The sequence below is a fragment of the Electrophorus electricus genome, chromosome 11 (assembly GCF_041902795.1).
Source record: "Electrophorus electricus isolate QZ-2024a chromosome 11, ASM4190279v1, whole genome shotgun sequence".
NCBI classification, from domain to species: Eukaryota; Metazoa; Chordata; class Actinopteri; order Gymnotiformes; family Gymnotidae; genus Electrophorus; species Electrophorus electricus.
In genome coordinates, this window is record NC_137507.1 from 7,687,501 (window position 1) to 7,703,585 (window position 16,085).

Sequence of the window (16,085 nt, forward strand, 5' to 3'; positions counted from 1 at the left end):
CAGGAGAAGATGTGGCCACTACCAGAGTGGAAAGGAAGACGAGAGACGGATGGCGAGAGGAGAGAGAGAGAGAGAGAGAGAGAGAGAGAGAGAGGGAGGGAGGGATGGTGAGAGGGTGGGTTTACAGCAGAGCAGGAGGTGAGAGAGAGAGAGAGAGAGAGAAAGAGAGAGGGAGGTGGAGAGAGAGAGGAGTAGAGAGAAGTGAAGGAAGGAGAGAGATGGAGAGGGGAGAGGGAGAGAGTGAGAGAAAAGAGAGAGAGAGAGAGAGAGAGAGAGAGAGAGAGAGGGAGGTGGAGAGAGAGAGGAGTGGAGAGAAGTGAAGGAAGGAGAGAGAGATGGAGAGGGGAGAGGGAGAGAGTGAGAGAAAAGGGAGAGAGAGAGAGAGAGAGAGATGGGGGGTGCATGGTATCTGGGCAGTAGACCAGGTCAGGCGGTGGGTAGCTGTAGCCAGACGGCTCAGGCTTCAGATGGGAAGAGTCAGCCAGCGCCGCACCCAAGAGCTTTGCGTTTAGGAGCAGAGCCAATCAGAGCAGAGGATGGTTAAACTGACAGAGACATTTTACCCAAAGTTTTTAAACTAGAACAGAGGTCATTTCTGTGGCAGGTCACTAAAAAAAGAAAAAGAAAAAAAAAAACCACAAGTGAGTGTGTCGTCCTCGGAGAGCAAAGGGTGACGTCCCATAAGGGTGTTGAAATTAGCACGAAAAGAGGACGGGCGAGCGCAGACGCGCGGCTGCTCAGCGAGCGACTTCACAGTGCTCAGCGCCACACGTGCCCTCTGTTCCGTGTGGATGAAGGGAAGATGTGCGGGAGCGTTCGGACCGCCAGCGATCCGTCCCCGAGCACCACGCTGCCAAGAGGTTCACGGGCTTCATCTGATCCATTATGCTCACAGGCTTTGACTGCATGCCAGGGACCGCTGGTGCCTTCACACTTACAGAGAGAGAGAGAGAGAGAGAGAGAGAGAGAGAGAGAGAGAGAGAGAGAGAGAGAGAGAGAGAGAGAGAGAGGAGAGAGACAGAGAGAGGGAAGGAAAGAGAGGGAAAGAGGAAGAGAGAGAGAGAGAGAGAGAGAGAGAGAGCAGACGCTCTCTGCGCTCTGGCAGACGCTTCCATCACCTGCTCTGAGCACAGCTCCACAGCTCCACTTTGTCATCCCGTCACACCTGATCTGAATTAAACAGCACGTGTGCACACACCCACCCAAACCCCGTTTATATTTCAGGGTTACTGCTCAGTTGCTTTGTTCAAGACATTTTTTTTCTTGCAGTTTTAGCAAGAAAGGGTGGGGGCATTTAGATTTGTGGCTGAAGGCCAATAAAACACATGAATTGTGTGTGTGTGTGCGTGTGTTTTCACATATGCAAGCGAGACGTGAAAGAATTAATGATGTTTAATGTAAGTAGGTCATGTTAAAATGATGAATAAGTTTGGGACAGAGGAAGAGTTGGGGAAAGACTTTAGGCCTGGGGGCCATAACCACACCCCCACATTCATCACTACGATAGCCCCTGTTCCCTCCCACACTCGTCCCTTCTCTCGTATGTGCGCGCACACACACACACACACAAACACACGCACACACAAACACATGCACACACTCACACACAAACACGCACACACACACAAACGCACACACACACACACACATACAAACACACGCACACACACACACACACAAACACACAAACACATGCACACACTCACACACAAACACGCACACACACACAAACGCACACACACACATACACACAAACACACGCACACACACACACAAACACACACGAACACACACGCGTGCATGCACATACACACACACAAACACACACACCCATTGGAGTGAGGTCCTGAATACTTTCTTTAGTTTTAGTAAACATCATTTCTGCTATGAAGGGAAACCAGCCACAATTCTTTATTTAAAGGTTCGAGGACAAGAGGAAATCTCGTACAGGTTCAGTACAGTACAGCGTATATCTGCACCTATTCTAGAAAACAGATGAGATTAAACAAATTGTGCTTTGCCTTCTAATGACTAAAACCCTATTCAAGGCAACAAGGGTCTAAAGAGATTGAAGGAGAAAACATTTACACCGTAGCTGTTTTCGCCGTGAGCACATTGGCACTTCAACACATTACTGTCCCTGATCGTAAGGGAAGGTTGAGTTTCACCTGAGCAGCTACAAAGGGATGACAGTGCAGCTTTTAGTTAGTGCCCTTAGAAGTGTACATCTGAGCCTTCAGAGGGGTTAGTGCCCTTAGAAGTGTACATCTGAGCCTTCAGAGGGGTTAGTGCCCTTAGAAGTGTACATCTGAGCCTTCAGAGGGGTTAGTGCCCTTAGAAGTGTACATCTGAGCCTTCAGAGGGGTTAGTGCCCTTAGAAGTGTACATCTGAGCCTTCAGAGGGGTTAGTGCCCTTAGAAGTGTACATCTGAGCCTTCAGAGGGGTTAGTGCCCTTAGAAGTGTACGTCTGGGCCCTCAGAGGGCTTAGTGCCCTTAGAAGTGTACAGTGAGTGCTCAGTGTACCCTCCTAAGTGCTTTCAACTCTTTCGGTTCAAAAGAAGCTCTCACAGCTAAGTGAAAACTCTGTTCCTGGTGATATGCCCCCTCGTGACATCTGACCATCTATAGTCATCATTAAAAAGTAGCTAAAAATGTCTGACATAATTTCTGACATATATAAAACATATAATGCCACTATATTTTTGTTCATTTGATTTGACAGCATTGGATACTTAACGCTTAGCTGAGCTAAAATCTCTAGTGCCTTATTAATATAAGTGCATTTGGCAATGAAACGTTACCCTCTGCAGATCTGTTGATAAGTCTGTCTGAGTTTTGGCTGGAGACAGACGGACACAAACCCCAATTCTAGAGATCATTCATGTAGCTCCATATGTGGATGGAACACATTATTGCAAGTACAAGAAATGGAAAATTAATTTTCACACCAAGATACAATTATTGCACACTACTGAAAAGTCACCCAGACAGAAACAAGATTCTGTTTTCCTATGTTTTCAAGATTCTGTGCACTTGCGTGCTTGTGTGTGTGTGTGTGTGTGTGTGTGTGTGTGTGTCTGTGTGTTTTAGCATTTGCATGGTTCTGTCGAGTCGTCACTAGGTGCGTCTACACAAGGCAGGTCCAATCACTCGTGATCCGCCCGTACTGCAAAGAAAGACAAACAAAGGCGAGACGTCACAGGTAAGAGGTCACAGGTAAAATGCGCAGATGCCGGCATTAAACACACCCACAGAAGCCGCGCTGACACACACTGCAACAACCGAACCCCCACGAGCACCATGAACCCAACTGTTAGACAATTCAAAACACCCCCCCCCCCCCGCCCCCGTCCCTGACAGACGTACACAAATCCAATTATTTGTGTCTCATGTTGCAAATTTGTTCTAATGGACAGAGCGGAAGAACAAATACGGCTCTGAGTGAAGAAACAAAAGGATGTGGTTTCTAATTAACATGAAAGAGGGACGGCGGGACGTGTTAGTAAACCCATCTCTCATCTGCGCGCGGCAGCCTCGCGTCGGCCTGCCGTTGACACGTTCTTCCTCCGTAGCGGTGAACGAAACGTCAACAGAATTACCGTCGTCTAGCGCTCTGACGCTTCTCCCCTGCCTGCTGCGTTTTGTCAGTTTTATTGTTTATTAAACCCCCCCCCCCACACGTTACGCGACACCCATTCGGCTTTGTTTGATGCGTCTTAGCTTTGAAGATCGCAGAGTGCACGGAGAAGAATTCGGATCCGTGTAATTAGACGGAACATAATTAGCGTGTTTGGGGGAGTCGCGCGGCCCGATCTGCAGGCTGGCTCACCGGCTGGGCACACGCTACTGCTTTGCCCCTAGACCTCCGTCACGAGAGAGAGAGAGAGAGAGAGAGAGAGAGAGAGAGAGAGAGAGAGAGAGAGAGAGAGAGAGAGAGAGAGAGAGGTGTCATAATCATATGTTCTGCTCCACGTTTCCATGCACTGGTTTTAAATGCTGGCAAATGGAAAACAATGTTCTTGTTTACATGCAGTACAAACAAAAACTCATCATTTGCCTCATCGAGGGAAGATTCTTCCCAGGAACAAACTGCAACACTGTTCAGACTGAAGCCAGCTGCACTTTTAATAAGTTCTGCCGCATGTTAAACAATTACTGAAGAGGTAAATGGCAGTCATGCAGACACCTGACTTGTGGGAAGAGAGTCCCTCTGTGTCCCTCCAAGTCCCGTCTACGATACGAAGACGAGCACGGGGGCCCGTGCCATAACTGGGACTAATGCATTCTCAGCTGTAGGGCACCATCAATACAAAAATCCCTGAAAAAGTGTCTGGCACAGTCAAATCTCTGGGAAGGAGCCCAATTATCACAGCTTTGAATTTTGACAAATTAATGAAACAGACGTGTGAAGGAAGCGGTCTCACGGTTAAAGGCTCCCACCTGTTCCCTGGAAACAATTCCAGCAGATTTTGCTCAAATATGTTTTTGACGGCATGCTACGTGACTGACAGCAGGCTTCCGGACAAACAGGTGCTTCCGTGGCGTGTGCTTAAAAAAGCGCGCCTCTTCCACCTTTCTGAGAGGGGTGGAAAGAGAAAACGTTTTCCGATGGATCTGATGGTTCTCTCGTCTCGCAGAATGCCGCAAAATGGTGTTAAATTATGTAGATATTAATGAGTGACCTTGTTTTATCCATATGTTGTTAGACTAAAAGTGTAGTACTGTTCTTTGTGTAATCATTTTGTATAGGTTTTTGTTGTTTTTTCTTTTTTTTAAATAATTTCATGTTTGTGTACTGAATTCTACCTGGTGAGACAAGACACTTCTTTTAGGGTGAATATATTAGTAAACATTATATATTCGTTAGCATTATAAAGTCGTTAGCGTTAGCGCCCGTGCTGAATGATCGGTAATGAGGTTACTGAAGACAGCATCCTGTCTGACTGGTGCCTGGTCCCTGGGACATCAGCACCAGTCATCATACTCGTCACTCCACATATTAATGTATCACTCATTATTATTCCTCATCATTCATCCCAACACTCTCGCTCGAGACTGGGGCATCGGGGAGTCAATCGTGTGTGTTCATGACACACGGCTCCTAACGGCTCTTGGCTAAATGTTTGTGTGCATGTGTGTACGTGTGTGTGTGCATATGTGTGTGTATGAGCATGTGTACGTGTGTGAGTGAGCATGTGCGTGTGTGTGCATACGTGTGTGTAAGCATGCGTTCATGTGTGTGTGAGCATGCGTATGCGTATGTGTGAGCATGCATTTGTGTGTGTGTGTGTTGCGAGTGTGTGTACGTGTATGTGTGTGAGACCGTGCGTTCATGTGCGTGTGAGCGTGCGTACGTGTGTGTGAGCGTGTGTGTGTGTGTGTTTGTGGGAGCGTGTGTGTGTGTAAGCGTGCCACACCCCTACCTGGATGTCCGTGAGCTCCCTCAGAAATCTTGAGGCCAGCGGAGGAAAGTTGCCCTCGCAAGGAATCTGAAGGTCCTAAGGGCCAGAAACACACAACGTCACACACACGTGCTGCTTCCCGTCCCACTCACCTCAGCTATGAAGACGCGTGGGACATGGGTGGGTCCTACTGAGCTTCCTGAAACCCTCACCTTCCCCTGGTACAGCACCCGGCTGATGGGACAGACCACGCACGCCGTGCCCGCGCCAAACATCTCTTTCACCCGCCCGTCCTCCAGGGCCTGGCACAGGTGCGCCATGGTCAGGCAGCGCTCGGCAACTTTAAAGTCCCCCTGCCCAGATGAAGCACAGGGACACACGTCACGGACAGGACAGTCTGTCCACGTAAAGCAAGTGCCTGGGTAAATGAGACTAGACGTAGCACTGTGGAGACCGTATGTTAGTAAATAACACAGACATGTTTTTGGAACGGTTGAGGTCAGAAGGAGAAGACACCTAGATCACAGCGTGTGAGAGGATGAGACAACTGTGTGTGTGTGGGGGGGGGACTGGTGAATGTCTTTGGAGTTTTGATCTGCATGAATGCTGGGCATGGCTTATTAGGTCAGAGAGATGAGCCGGCTGATGTCCTGGTCGTTACCCAATCATGCGCGAGCTCCAGGATGCTCTGTCGAGTGATCCCTGGCAGAATGATCCCATCCAGCGGAGGTGTTGCAAGCTCTTCCTCTAAATAAACAAACAAACAAATTAATAATAAAGTTGATAAATAAATAAGTAAATATTCATACTGCTTGCTCAGGCTGCCCTGAGATGCCTGACACACACACCACCCTACTGATCACGGTGTAGACCACACACACACCACCGTACTGATCACGGTGTAGACCACACACACACCACCCTACTGACCACGGTGTAGACCACACACACACCACTCTACCGATCACGGTGTAGACCACACACACACACACACACCACCGTACTGATCATGGTGTAGACCACACACACACCACCCTACTGACCACGGTGTAGACCACACACACACCACTCTACCGATCACGGTGTAGACCACACACACACACACACACACACACCACCGCACGGATCACAGTGTAGACTACACACACACACACACCACCCTACTGATCACGGTGTAGACCACACACATACCACTCTACTGATCATGGTGTAGACCACACACACACACCACCCTACTGACCATGGTGTAGACCACACACACACACACCACTCTACTGACTACGGTGTAGACCACACACACATACACGCACACACACCACTGTACTGATCACGGTGCAGACCACACACACACACACACACACACACACACACCACCGTACTGATCACGGTGTAGACCACACACACACCACCGTACTGATCACGGTGTAGACCACACACACACATACCACCCTACTGATCACAGTGTAGACCACACACATACCACACTACTGACCACGGTGTAGACCACAAACGCATCAGCCTACTGACCACAGTGTAGACCACACACATACCACCCTATTGATCACAGTGTAGACCACACACACACACACCACCCTAATAATCACGGTGTAGACCACACACACAGCACCCTACTGACCACAGTGTAGACCACACACACACCACCCTACTGATCACGGTGTAGACCACACACACACACACACCACCCTAATAATCACGGTGTAGACCACACACACACCACCCTACTGACCATGGTGTAGACCATACACACACACCACCCTACTGACCACGGTGTAGACCACACATACACCACCCTACCGATCACGGTGTAGACCACACACACACACACACCACCGCACGGATCACAGTGTAGACTACACACACACACACCACCCTACTGATCACGGTGTAGACCATACACACACCACTCTACCGATCACGGTGTAGACCACACACACACACACACACACACACACACCACTGTACTGATCATGGTGTAGACCACACACACACCACCCTACTGACCACGGTGTAGACCACACACACACCACTCTACCGATCATGGTGTAGACCACACACACACCACCCTACTGACCACGGTGTAGACCACACACACACACACACCACCGTACTGATCACAGTGTAGACCACACACACATTGTGTTTTCAACCAAGCATTCTTGAAAGAATAGAGCATGTGTTTGTTTTATTGTTTTTTTAAAGTGATGGGAGATCAGAAATGAAGACTCGGGGATCACACATTTTAGCGAAGGAGAACATAACAGTGTTGTCCCGACTACAAATGTTTTTACTCAGGACGCCTTCCCTTTCTTGGCCACTAGAGGTCACTGCTACACAGACAGAAGTTCTTCTTACAGAACTAACATGCGTCTCCACTCCAGAGCGCAGAGCATGCGGTACCTCCTTCCTCGCTGATCCAGTACAGGAACACATTCATCGTGCCGACCTCAGTGATCTGCTGGTCGTCGCCGTACAGCCAGAGCACCTGCTGGCACCCGCGCTCCACAGCTTCATGCTGCGCGCAGATTGATGAGCCGTAGTTCCTGCGGATGGAGACGTCATGAGTCCTCGCGCTCAACAGGCCCTCGATCACTCTGGAGCGTGTCTGATGGTTTCTGTCCCCTCCACCAGCCTTGCCTCACCAGAGTGTGAAACTTTCATTTTATTTATTGCAAGAAAGCATGAGCAGAGGGGTCACACTCCCCTACCAAAAAAACTGAAACCAAGTTAGTTTACAGTAAGAAATGTTTAAACCCAGGAGTTCAACAACAGTGATTCTCCAACAGAAACAACTCTGGCTGTGAACTAACACGCAAACATTTAAAATACAACATGACAGTAAATCAACTACAGAATTAACTGTATGTTTAAAATGACCAAATCATGGCTCTCCAGAGCAGCAGCTCAAGGACGTTCTCACAGCTCACCTGCTGGAGCAGGCGGAGGCAATAAAATCATGAGACCCAAACCCACACACACCACCTTACTGATCACAGAGTAAACACACACACCACCCTACTGATCACAGAGTAAACCCACACACACCACCCTACTGATCACGGGGTAGACCACACACACACCGCCTTGCTGATCACGGGGTAGACCACACACACACCACCCTGCTGATCACGGGGTAGACCACACACACACCGCCCTGCTGATCACGGGGTAGACCACACACACACCGCCCTGCTGATCACGGGGTAGACCACACACACACCGCCCTGCTGATCACGGGGTAGACCACACACACACCGCCCTGCTGATCACGGGGTAACCCCTAACCTAGGGAGTGTGTCCTCGCCACAGTCACCCTTGGCTTGGACACTGCGGTCTTGTAAAGCTGCTTTATGACAACTGTTGTAAAAAACACTGTATAAATACAATTGACTTCAATCCCTGCATTCCTGGCTGATATAACGGTGCCACAATAATCACAGTCAATGTTTCACCCACCGTCACCAACACACTGATCAAAATCAGGTTAACGCTTCACTGTTCCAAGATTTTGCTTCATTCCTTACGCAGAAATGAGTCGGTTTATGGATTAAGCAGCGTTTGTATACACTCATTTACAGGTCTAATCCTTACGACACACATTTAGGTTCCAACAGAACTACTTAGAAGGAAAGCCAAGGACCACTGAAGACTCGTGTTAGTATAACATGGTGCATTTACCCAGACAGGGGACTGAACCCCAGTCCCCCACAGGGACAGTACTGTTGCCCACTACACTTCAAATCACAGTCCTCAAGACCACTGCACTGCTATACCGTACGTGATACTACTTACAGTGTTTACCTGATGCTTTTATCCAAAAAAAACCTCACAACTATGAGGGAATGCAACTTGAGCAATTGTGGTGGGACTTGAACTGACAGCTAATCAAGTACCTTAACCACTGAGCCACCACTGGCCACTGGACTTTATATCATACTATACACAATTCTATACGCTGTACTATATGTTATACCTTACACTATATATGTTATACCTTACACTATATATGTTATACCTTACACTACACCATACATATAGAAGCCACAACGTCCCTCTCACCCTCCTATTTTGTAGTCTCCGGTCCCTCCTCTCCACGCCCTGATGTATGTGGTGTCTGCCCACAGAGACACGGGTCTGGCCCCAGTGCTGAAGTAGGAGCCAACAGGACTCAGAATCACAAACAACAAGGCAGAAGAGGGCTTCTTCACACCAAGAGAAATCTGTGAACACACACACACACACACACACACACACACACACACGCACACACAGATGCATGTATGGATGCATATGCACACACACAGTTTATGAACCCTGTGGAATTATCTGGTGTCTGATAAGATCTTATCAGATCTTCAAATAAGTCACAATAATAACTAAAGACACAGTAACGTCTCGTACAGAACTAGAAAATGACACCTTCACTAATTAAATAGATGGAACAGTCAAAGTTGCTGATGGACAAATTGGTTGAACGCTCATATATCATGTAACTTCCTTTACTGGCAGTGACGTCAACCAAATATTTTCTGCAGCTACTGATTTGTTTTGTGGAAACATCTTAAACCATTTTGGACCTTCTCTCTTTTTCAGAGAGCAGCTCATGTTTCAGTTCATGAGTTTTTCCAAAACAGCAGGCCTCACTGACCTCCCTTACGTCACGCCACCTCATTTCAAAAAGCCCGAGGGCAGAATTCCACCCCCTCCTGTTTCGATTCGTTTACTTGGGTCATACTGCCTGTCCCATGCTCCTCACAAACACGCTTGGCTTTCTGCAGTCGAATTTCTGGACACGACTCAGAACCGGCAAAACTGTAGCAAACTTAAAAAGAGCTGCAATGTTATGGTTTTTTTTTTTTAAAGTGTATTGGTTACAAAGTCTCCTATAATCACCACCATTGTAGATTTGACTTGTGACCACAGACCTTACCAAGTGCATTGGACACACCAGGTCTTCAGCCGTAACCTTGGCAATCTGCATCACGTGTGTGAGGACTCTACAGCGTGACCTGGTGCACACTCCCAGTGAAGCAGCCATGCTGAGTTTCTGTGCTGAGTTTGCACACTATCAGCCCACCTGTTCACTATCAGCCAGCCTGCTCACTACCATCCAGCCTCACTATCAGCCTGCCTGCCTGTCAGCTCGAAGTCTTTGGAAATCCTTCTGTAACGTTTCATACAGTCTGATTATCTCTGATAACTTTTTTTCTGAGGTCAGCTGAAATCTCTTTTGACCTGGACATCACACTAGAATATTGTAACTATAGTAACCAAAATTGCTTGTTTTTTGTTCACATTTCCAGTATTTGGCAGACACTCTTATCCAAAGCGACTTACATATGTGATCAAGATGACAGCAAATTAACACGTTCCAGATGCCCTCTCTTAAAGTTCATGTATGTTTTCCATCAGTGACCTTGACTGTTTAAACCATTGGTTGTGTGTGTTGCTCATACTGTATTTAATAAATGTTCTGACGCTGATATACATATATCACTGCAACACATAAGAAATACAAAAATACAAATAAAAAAAAGGACTGTATGTACATTTTCATGCTTGATACAAACAAAAACATACAAATGTCCAATGGAACTGGGAGAATGAAGCTGTACGGATACGAATCTGTTTTCACCACTAAAAATACACACACACATATATACCGTACACAGCCCCTGGTATACACACACATGGAATAACAACTGTCAGTCACCTTCATGCAAGATGAAGTTTCCTAGAGGTCAGCGTGATGAAGCGTGATGAAGCGTGATGAAGCGTGATGAGATGTGATGAAGAGGGTTAATGAGATGTGGGAGGTTAATGCTTTAGGTGTAATGTTGTGGATATGATAGCGTGAAGAGTCAACCAATGAACTGACATAATTCTTATTATATTGTTCACAGTTGTTATGTGTTTATTATTGCTAATTTATTATAACTTAGTTATTTATTGGTGTGTTGACTGTAAAGTGTCCTTGGGTCTTGGGAGAGATCCTATGTAAGTGGAACGTCATATCATGTCATGTCATGCCATTCATTCTACACGCTGTGTAGACATGTGGAGTCCAAATAAGGAACCGGAACGTGAGAACTCATTCGGAGACCTCAGATTCCATTTGGGAGAAGCAGGTGTAATCCAGAGCAGAAGGGACCTTACTCACCTCAGTGCCCACAAAAGTGGGCCGGATGTAGAGACTCCCAGAGGCGGAGCGGGGAACCCACTCCTGATCCAGCGCCACCAGTTTACGTATACACTCCAGTAACTCAGCGCCATCAAAACTCTGTAAGGCAGACGGCCACAGACAAACGGGGAACACATCCATGTTGCAACATGTACAACTTTACAGAGTTTACATGTTACAACATGTACATCACACATTGTACACACATGCATCAGATATTGGTTGCAATCAAATTTAAGCCCAAAAGCCTCACCTGACAGGTACAAACGTTCTAACAGCAGTTGGCTTTACAATGTTCCGAAAAAAGAAATAGCAAGTCAAATGAATTCGTGTAAACTGGGAACACCTTTTCAGAGACATCCAGAGAATGTCACAGTAATTCAACATTTGGGGTCACTGCTATGTGTCATCAGAGTTTGAGTTTGAGTTTGGGATTCAAGTGTCCTGCATTGTCCTACCTTGCCATGCAATGTCCTGCAATGTCTTACACGTTTCAATACTTCAAGGTCCTGCAGTGCCCTACAGTGTCCCACAGTGTCCTACAGTGTCATGCATTATTCTACAGTGCCCTACAGTGTCCTCCAGTGACAGTGTCCTCCAGTGTCCTACGGTGTCATGTATTATCCTACAGTGTCCTCCAGTGACAGTGTCCTCCAGTGTCATGTATTATCCTACAGTGTCCTCCAGTGACACACAGTGTCCTACAGTGTCCTGCAGTGTCCTACGGTGTCCTGTATTAGCTTACAGTGTCCTCCGGCGTACCGTGTGATACTCACAGGCATGCAGAGCCTGCTGGCCGATCTCAGCATGCGTCTCATGTTCAGGGCAGGCCGGAACAGACGCACTCTGTCGTCCTCACCCCGGTATGCCTTCAGACCCTCAAACAGCTGACATGGCCCAGGGCAGCAGTGGTGACATTGGGGTGCAAACGATACAAGTTAGTTTTGTTGCAAATAAATTACTATTACTGTCCACAATATTTGCAAATGGGAATAAAAAGTCATTTTAACCAATGCATGTTGAAACAATAAATATAGATATAGCTGTAGATAATGATGAAATACTGTTAAAAACAGATAAATCAATCGTGAACGTGCGTGAGTGTGTAATGTTGCAACACAGACCTGCAGGGCATAGTGCAGGGCGGAGCAGGCTGGGTGGAGGCTCAGGTCCCCGAAGGGCTGAATCCGCGGCCTCTCCCAGCCTCCGTCTCTGCTCCACTTCACCAGCAACATGTGGTCGGTGAACACAGTCCCGAACTGAAGCCCTTCCACCTCGGGGCAGGGTTTACGGGTCTTGCACAGCTGGAGCGCCAGGTCTGCAGCCTGCAAGGATGGAAGAAGAACCTTCAGTGTCCACAGCAGTGCACGAATACTCAAAAATACTCAAAAACGAATTATGCTTCTGAGGATAAAATATTCAAAAAAGGGTTAAATGGTTTTGTTGATGTCTTTAGTTCATAATACTATTCCTAAGATAAAGACAGTGACTACAGCTCATTTAATGAGTTAACTTTCTACTGCTGAGTAATAGAAGACATTGTGAGAGACTCAGTAAACTATTCAAATATCAACTCCAACGCCTCTAAACATGATGTCTCTTCTCCTGCCACCTGAGATTAGTAATCATTCACAGATTACACGTTTTACTGTAGATCTTTAATCCCAGATCGCTGAGGGAGATATTGGTGATTTATCAAACTTGCCTTCCCTCACTCTAAGGCTGTTTATACATGTTTATACATGTTTATACATGTCATAGTTGCTTTCCACACTTGAAACTACATTTGCTGCATCTGAAATAGATTCATATTTTATGATACATCATACCGTGTACTGTAGTAAGAGATGTAGAGATCGAACATTTCAGTGAAGTACCTGAGAAACAGGACTTCAATACCCACGGCGGGACAGGGTCATGCCCAGTGCCCTGTGCACATGCTCGATGGGGCTGTGCATGTGAGTGTGACCGATACCACTACTGAATGTATAGCGTGTAAATGCTAAGACATATGCTTCAGGGAGCCCCAGATACAGGGGGACAGCAGAGATATCTGTCTGGACAAAGGAAGGGACATCTATCTGGTCAAACAAAGCCTCTGTGTTACTTAATTCAGGCATTTGTTACTGTATATTCCAGCATTTTCTTCCTCCAAAATTGATGGTCTGGTATAATTTATTTAGACTGGAGTTAGTCAGTTTTTCGTTTCATCATTATGAAGAATCAGTTGCTACATCCCAGTTTAAATAATGTTTTTTAGTTTATTTCACAATGTTTATAAAAAAAAGAGAGCACTCTAAAACTGTGTGGATGACCTATGACCCTGACGTCACCGGAGCTTGGCTCCCCCAACTAGTGAGCTGAACCTCAACCAGCAGCTCACTGCAGAGCTCAACTCCAGATCAGGAGACCAGGCCTCAGAAGGGTCGAAGAGTTGTACTTCACTGTGACTGCGGTTTCTGCTCACATGGCTCAGAGACACGTTCACCCTTTGTTTTGACAGGACGTGCAAATAGAATTACATTACATTTTTTCCTGTATTTTTCCTGTAACAGTATTTATAGACAGTGTTATATCTGCATATTTACATTTATATCCATGTGTACAGTATACCTCAGTCCATAGCTATAGATGGAAGTATGTATACAAACATTCACAGCCAAGAGTGTGATGTAAGAACTTTCTGTTCCATTACCACTTACCTGAGTAACAGAGAGTTAAAGTGGCAGAGAGAAGGAGAGAGGGAGGGAGGGAGGGAGAGAGAGAGAGAGAGAGAGAGAGAGAGAGAGAGAGAGAGGGAGGGAGCGAGAGAGAGGGAGTGAAAGAGGGGGAGAGAAAAAGAGAGAGAGAGAGAGAGAGAGAGAGAGAGAAGCTTGATTGACAAGGCTTATGCAGATCAGAGATCTGAGAAATTGGAATCTTTCACTCAGCAGTGAACATCCAGCTAGTAAGAACCATAAGAACCAGCCCTTACACTACTGGGGGGTGTTGGGGCTCTAGCATACATTTGATCTTTGGAGGCCAAAACCCTAACCCTAATCTCACAATTTGGCAGTTTCAAACTCTCTGCGAAGGGTCATGTTCCAGGGCTGTTGTTGTGTCATCTCTGTGAGGGGCCATTTAGTGTTGGCCATTGTGGACCCATATGCAGAAAACAAATCTAGGCAAGACAGAGCCTCTATTGTGGCTTCACTGAAGACAGGGATTATATCAGTTTGGCACCATGGGACGATGCTTCCGACAGACATCACACTGAAGGCAAGTGCTGCATCACACACAGTGTGATGGAAACAGCGTTAGTAAGAGCAGTAAGACCAGTCTTATGAAGAGGTGCTGAAACACAACACCTGCAGAACCGGCTCATTGTATGTACAAAATGAGTGTAGCGTCTGAAGCATGACATAGGGGTTAGGGTGTGATATTACCTTAAAACTAGGAGCACTGTTAGCCAAATCATTACTTGCAGGGTCTTTGTTGTGGTTCTGAAAAGAAAGAAACAAATCAACACTTAACCTCAGATAAACCCAATAATACATAATACATTAAAAAAAAAACAATGATTAAGAACAAACAAACAATTAAAAAACAAAAAATACAATTAATAATAGCAAAATAGTGCGAGGCTTGGTAATTTTAATCAAATAGTAGTGAATGTTTAATTTGGAAATCTAGGCCTTTGCAACACGTCGATTCCCACGCCAGAGGTTCTCTAATACCTCCGCATTTAATTAAACAATGATTCATCTTACGCAATCTCTCTTGATGACGCTAGTATGAAGTGTTAAGTTACACTAAGGTTGGGTGCACCAGATTAAACACACGTTTCACACACGTTTCTGTAAGAAACGTTTCTCTGGACACTGTGTACTTTACTACAGTTTTCAATCTCAATCTCTCTCTCTCTCTCTCTCTCTCTCTGTGTGTGTGTGTGTATCAAATGCTACACACACACATCAAATGTTTTGTTCGAAATATTATAAAGAATGACATATTCCAAAAGCATGCACAGCCTCGCGAGTGCGCGCAGAAAGGCTAAGAAAGCTTAACTAATCGCCTACGATATTCAGACACATGACCGGGCGACTGGTGCAAATCCGAAGTGTGTTCCCTAGTCAGGAGAGCCTCGTGGCTCCGACGGCCTCTTTAACAAGCAGCGCACTTACCTCGGGACACGGCGCGCTCACTGGTGATGCAGGAGCTCGAACGTTCGCCATGATGAAAGTGGAGCAGCGCGCAGTGTAGGCACGAGCTAAACGGATTAGAGATTAAACATCAACCTGACACTGTTTATAGTTTTAAAACAGGCACGCGCACATGCACGCCCACACACACACACCCCGCTGTGCAGACCGTAACACACGAGCCAGCGCTCGGCCGATTTTGCGTCCGTTCCGTTATTCCACGTAGCACGCTCACATACCGCCACATTAGGATCCGCGAATACGTTTGTATTTTATCGAGCCGTAATGCACGACATCCTGTC

The 16,085-nt window shown here is 46.5% G+C and overlaps 1 protein-coding gene across 2 annotated transcripts; it reads right to left on the reverse strand.

Annotated features, from left to right (window-relative positions):
- Positions 1-1,887: 1,887 nt before the first annotated feature.
- Positions 1,888-16,069, reverse strand: bcat1 (branched chain amino-acid transaminase 1, cytosolic). Of its 2 annotated transcripts, XM_035528403.2 has the most exons (12): positions 15,939-16,069; positions 15,766-15,851; positions 15,028-15,084; positions 12,727-12,927; positions 12,379-12,489; positions 11,582-11,701; positions 9,481-9,641; positions 7,822-7,964; positions 6,065-6,150; positions 5,616-5,756; positions 5,425-5,499; positions 1,888-3,167 (listed from the first exon to the last, which is right to left on the reverse strand). In XM_035528403.2, exons 2-12 carry the CDS (start codon positions 15,814-15,816, stop codon positions 3,129-3,131), a joined length of 1,185 nt encoding a protein of 394 aa, XP_035384296.1. In that variant the 5' UTR covers positions 15,817-15,851; positions 15,939-16,069; the 3' UTR covers positions 1,888-3,128. The 2 variants fall into 2 exon arrangements, with proteins under 2 accessions (XP_035384296.1, XP_081579591.1); XM_081723465.1 differs by lacking the exons at positions 1,888-3,167; positions 15,939-16,069 and adding an exon at positions 3,361-4,577 and having other exon boundaries at positions 15,766-15,845.
- Positions 16,070-16,085: the final 16 nt, after the last annotated feature.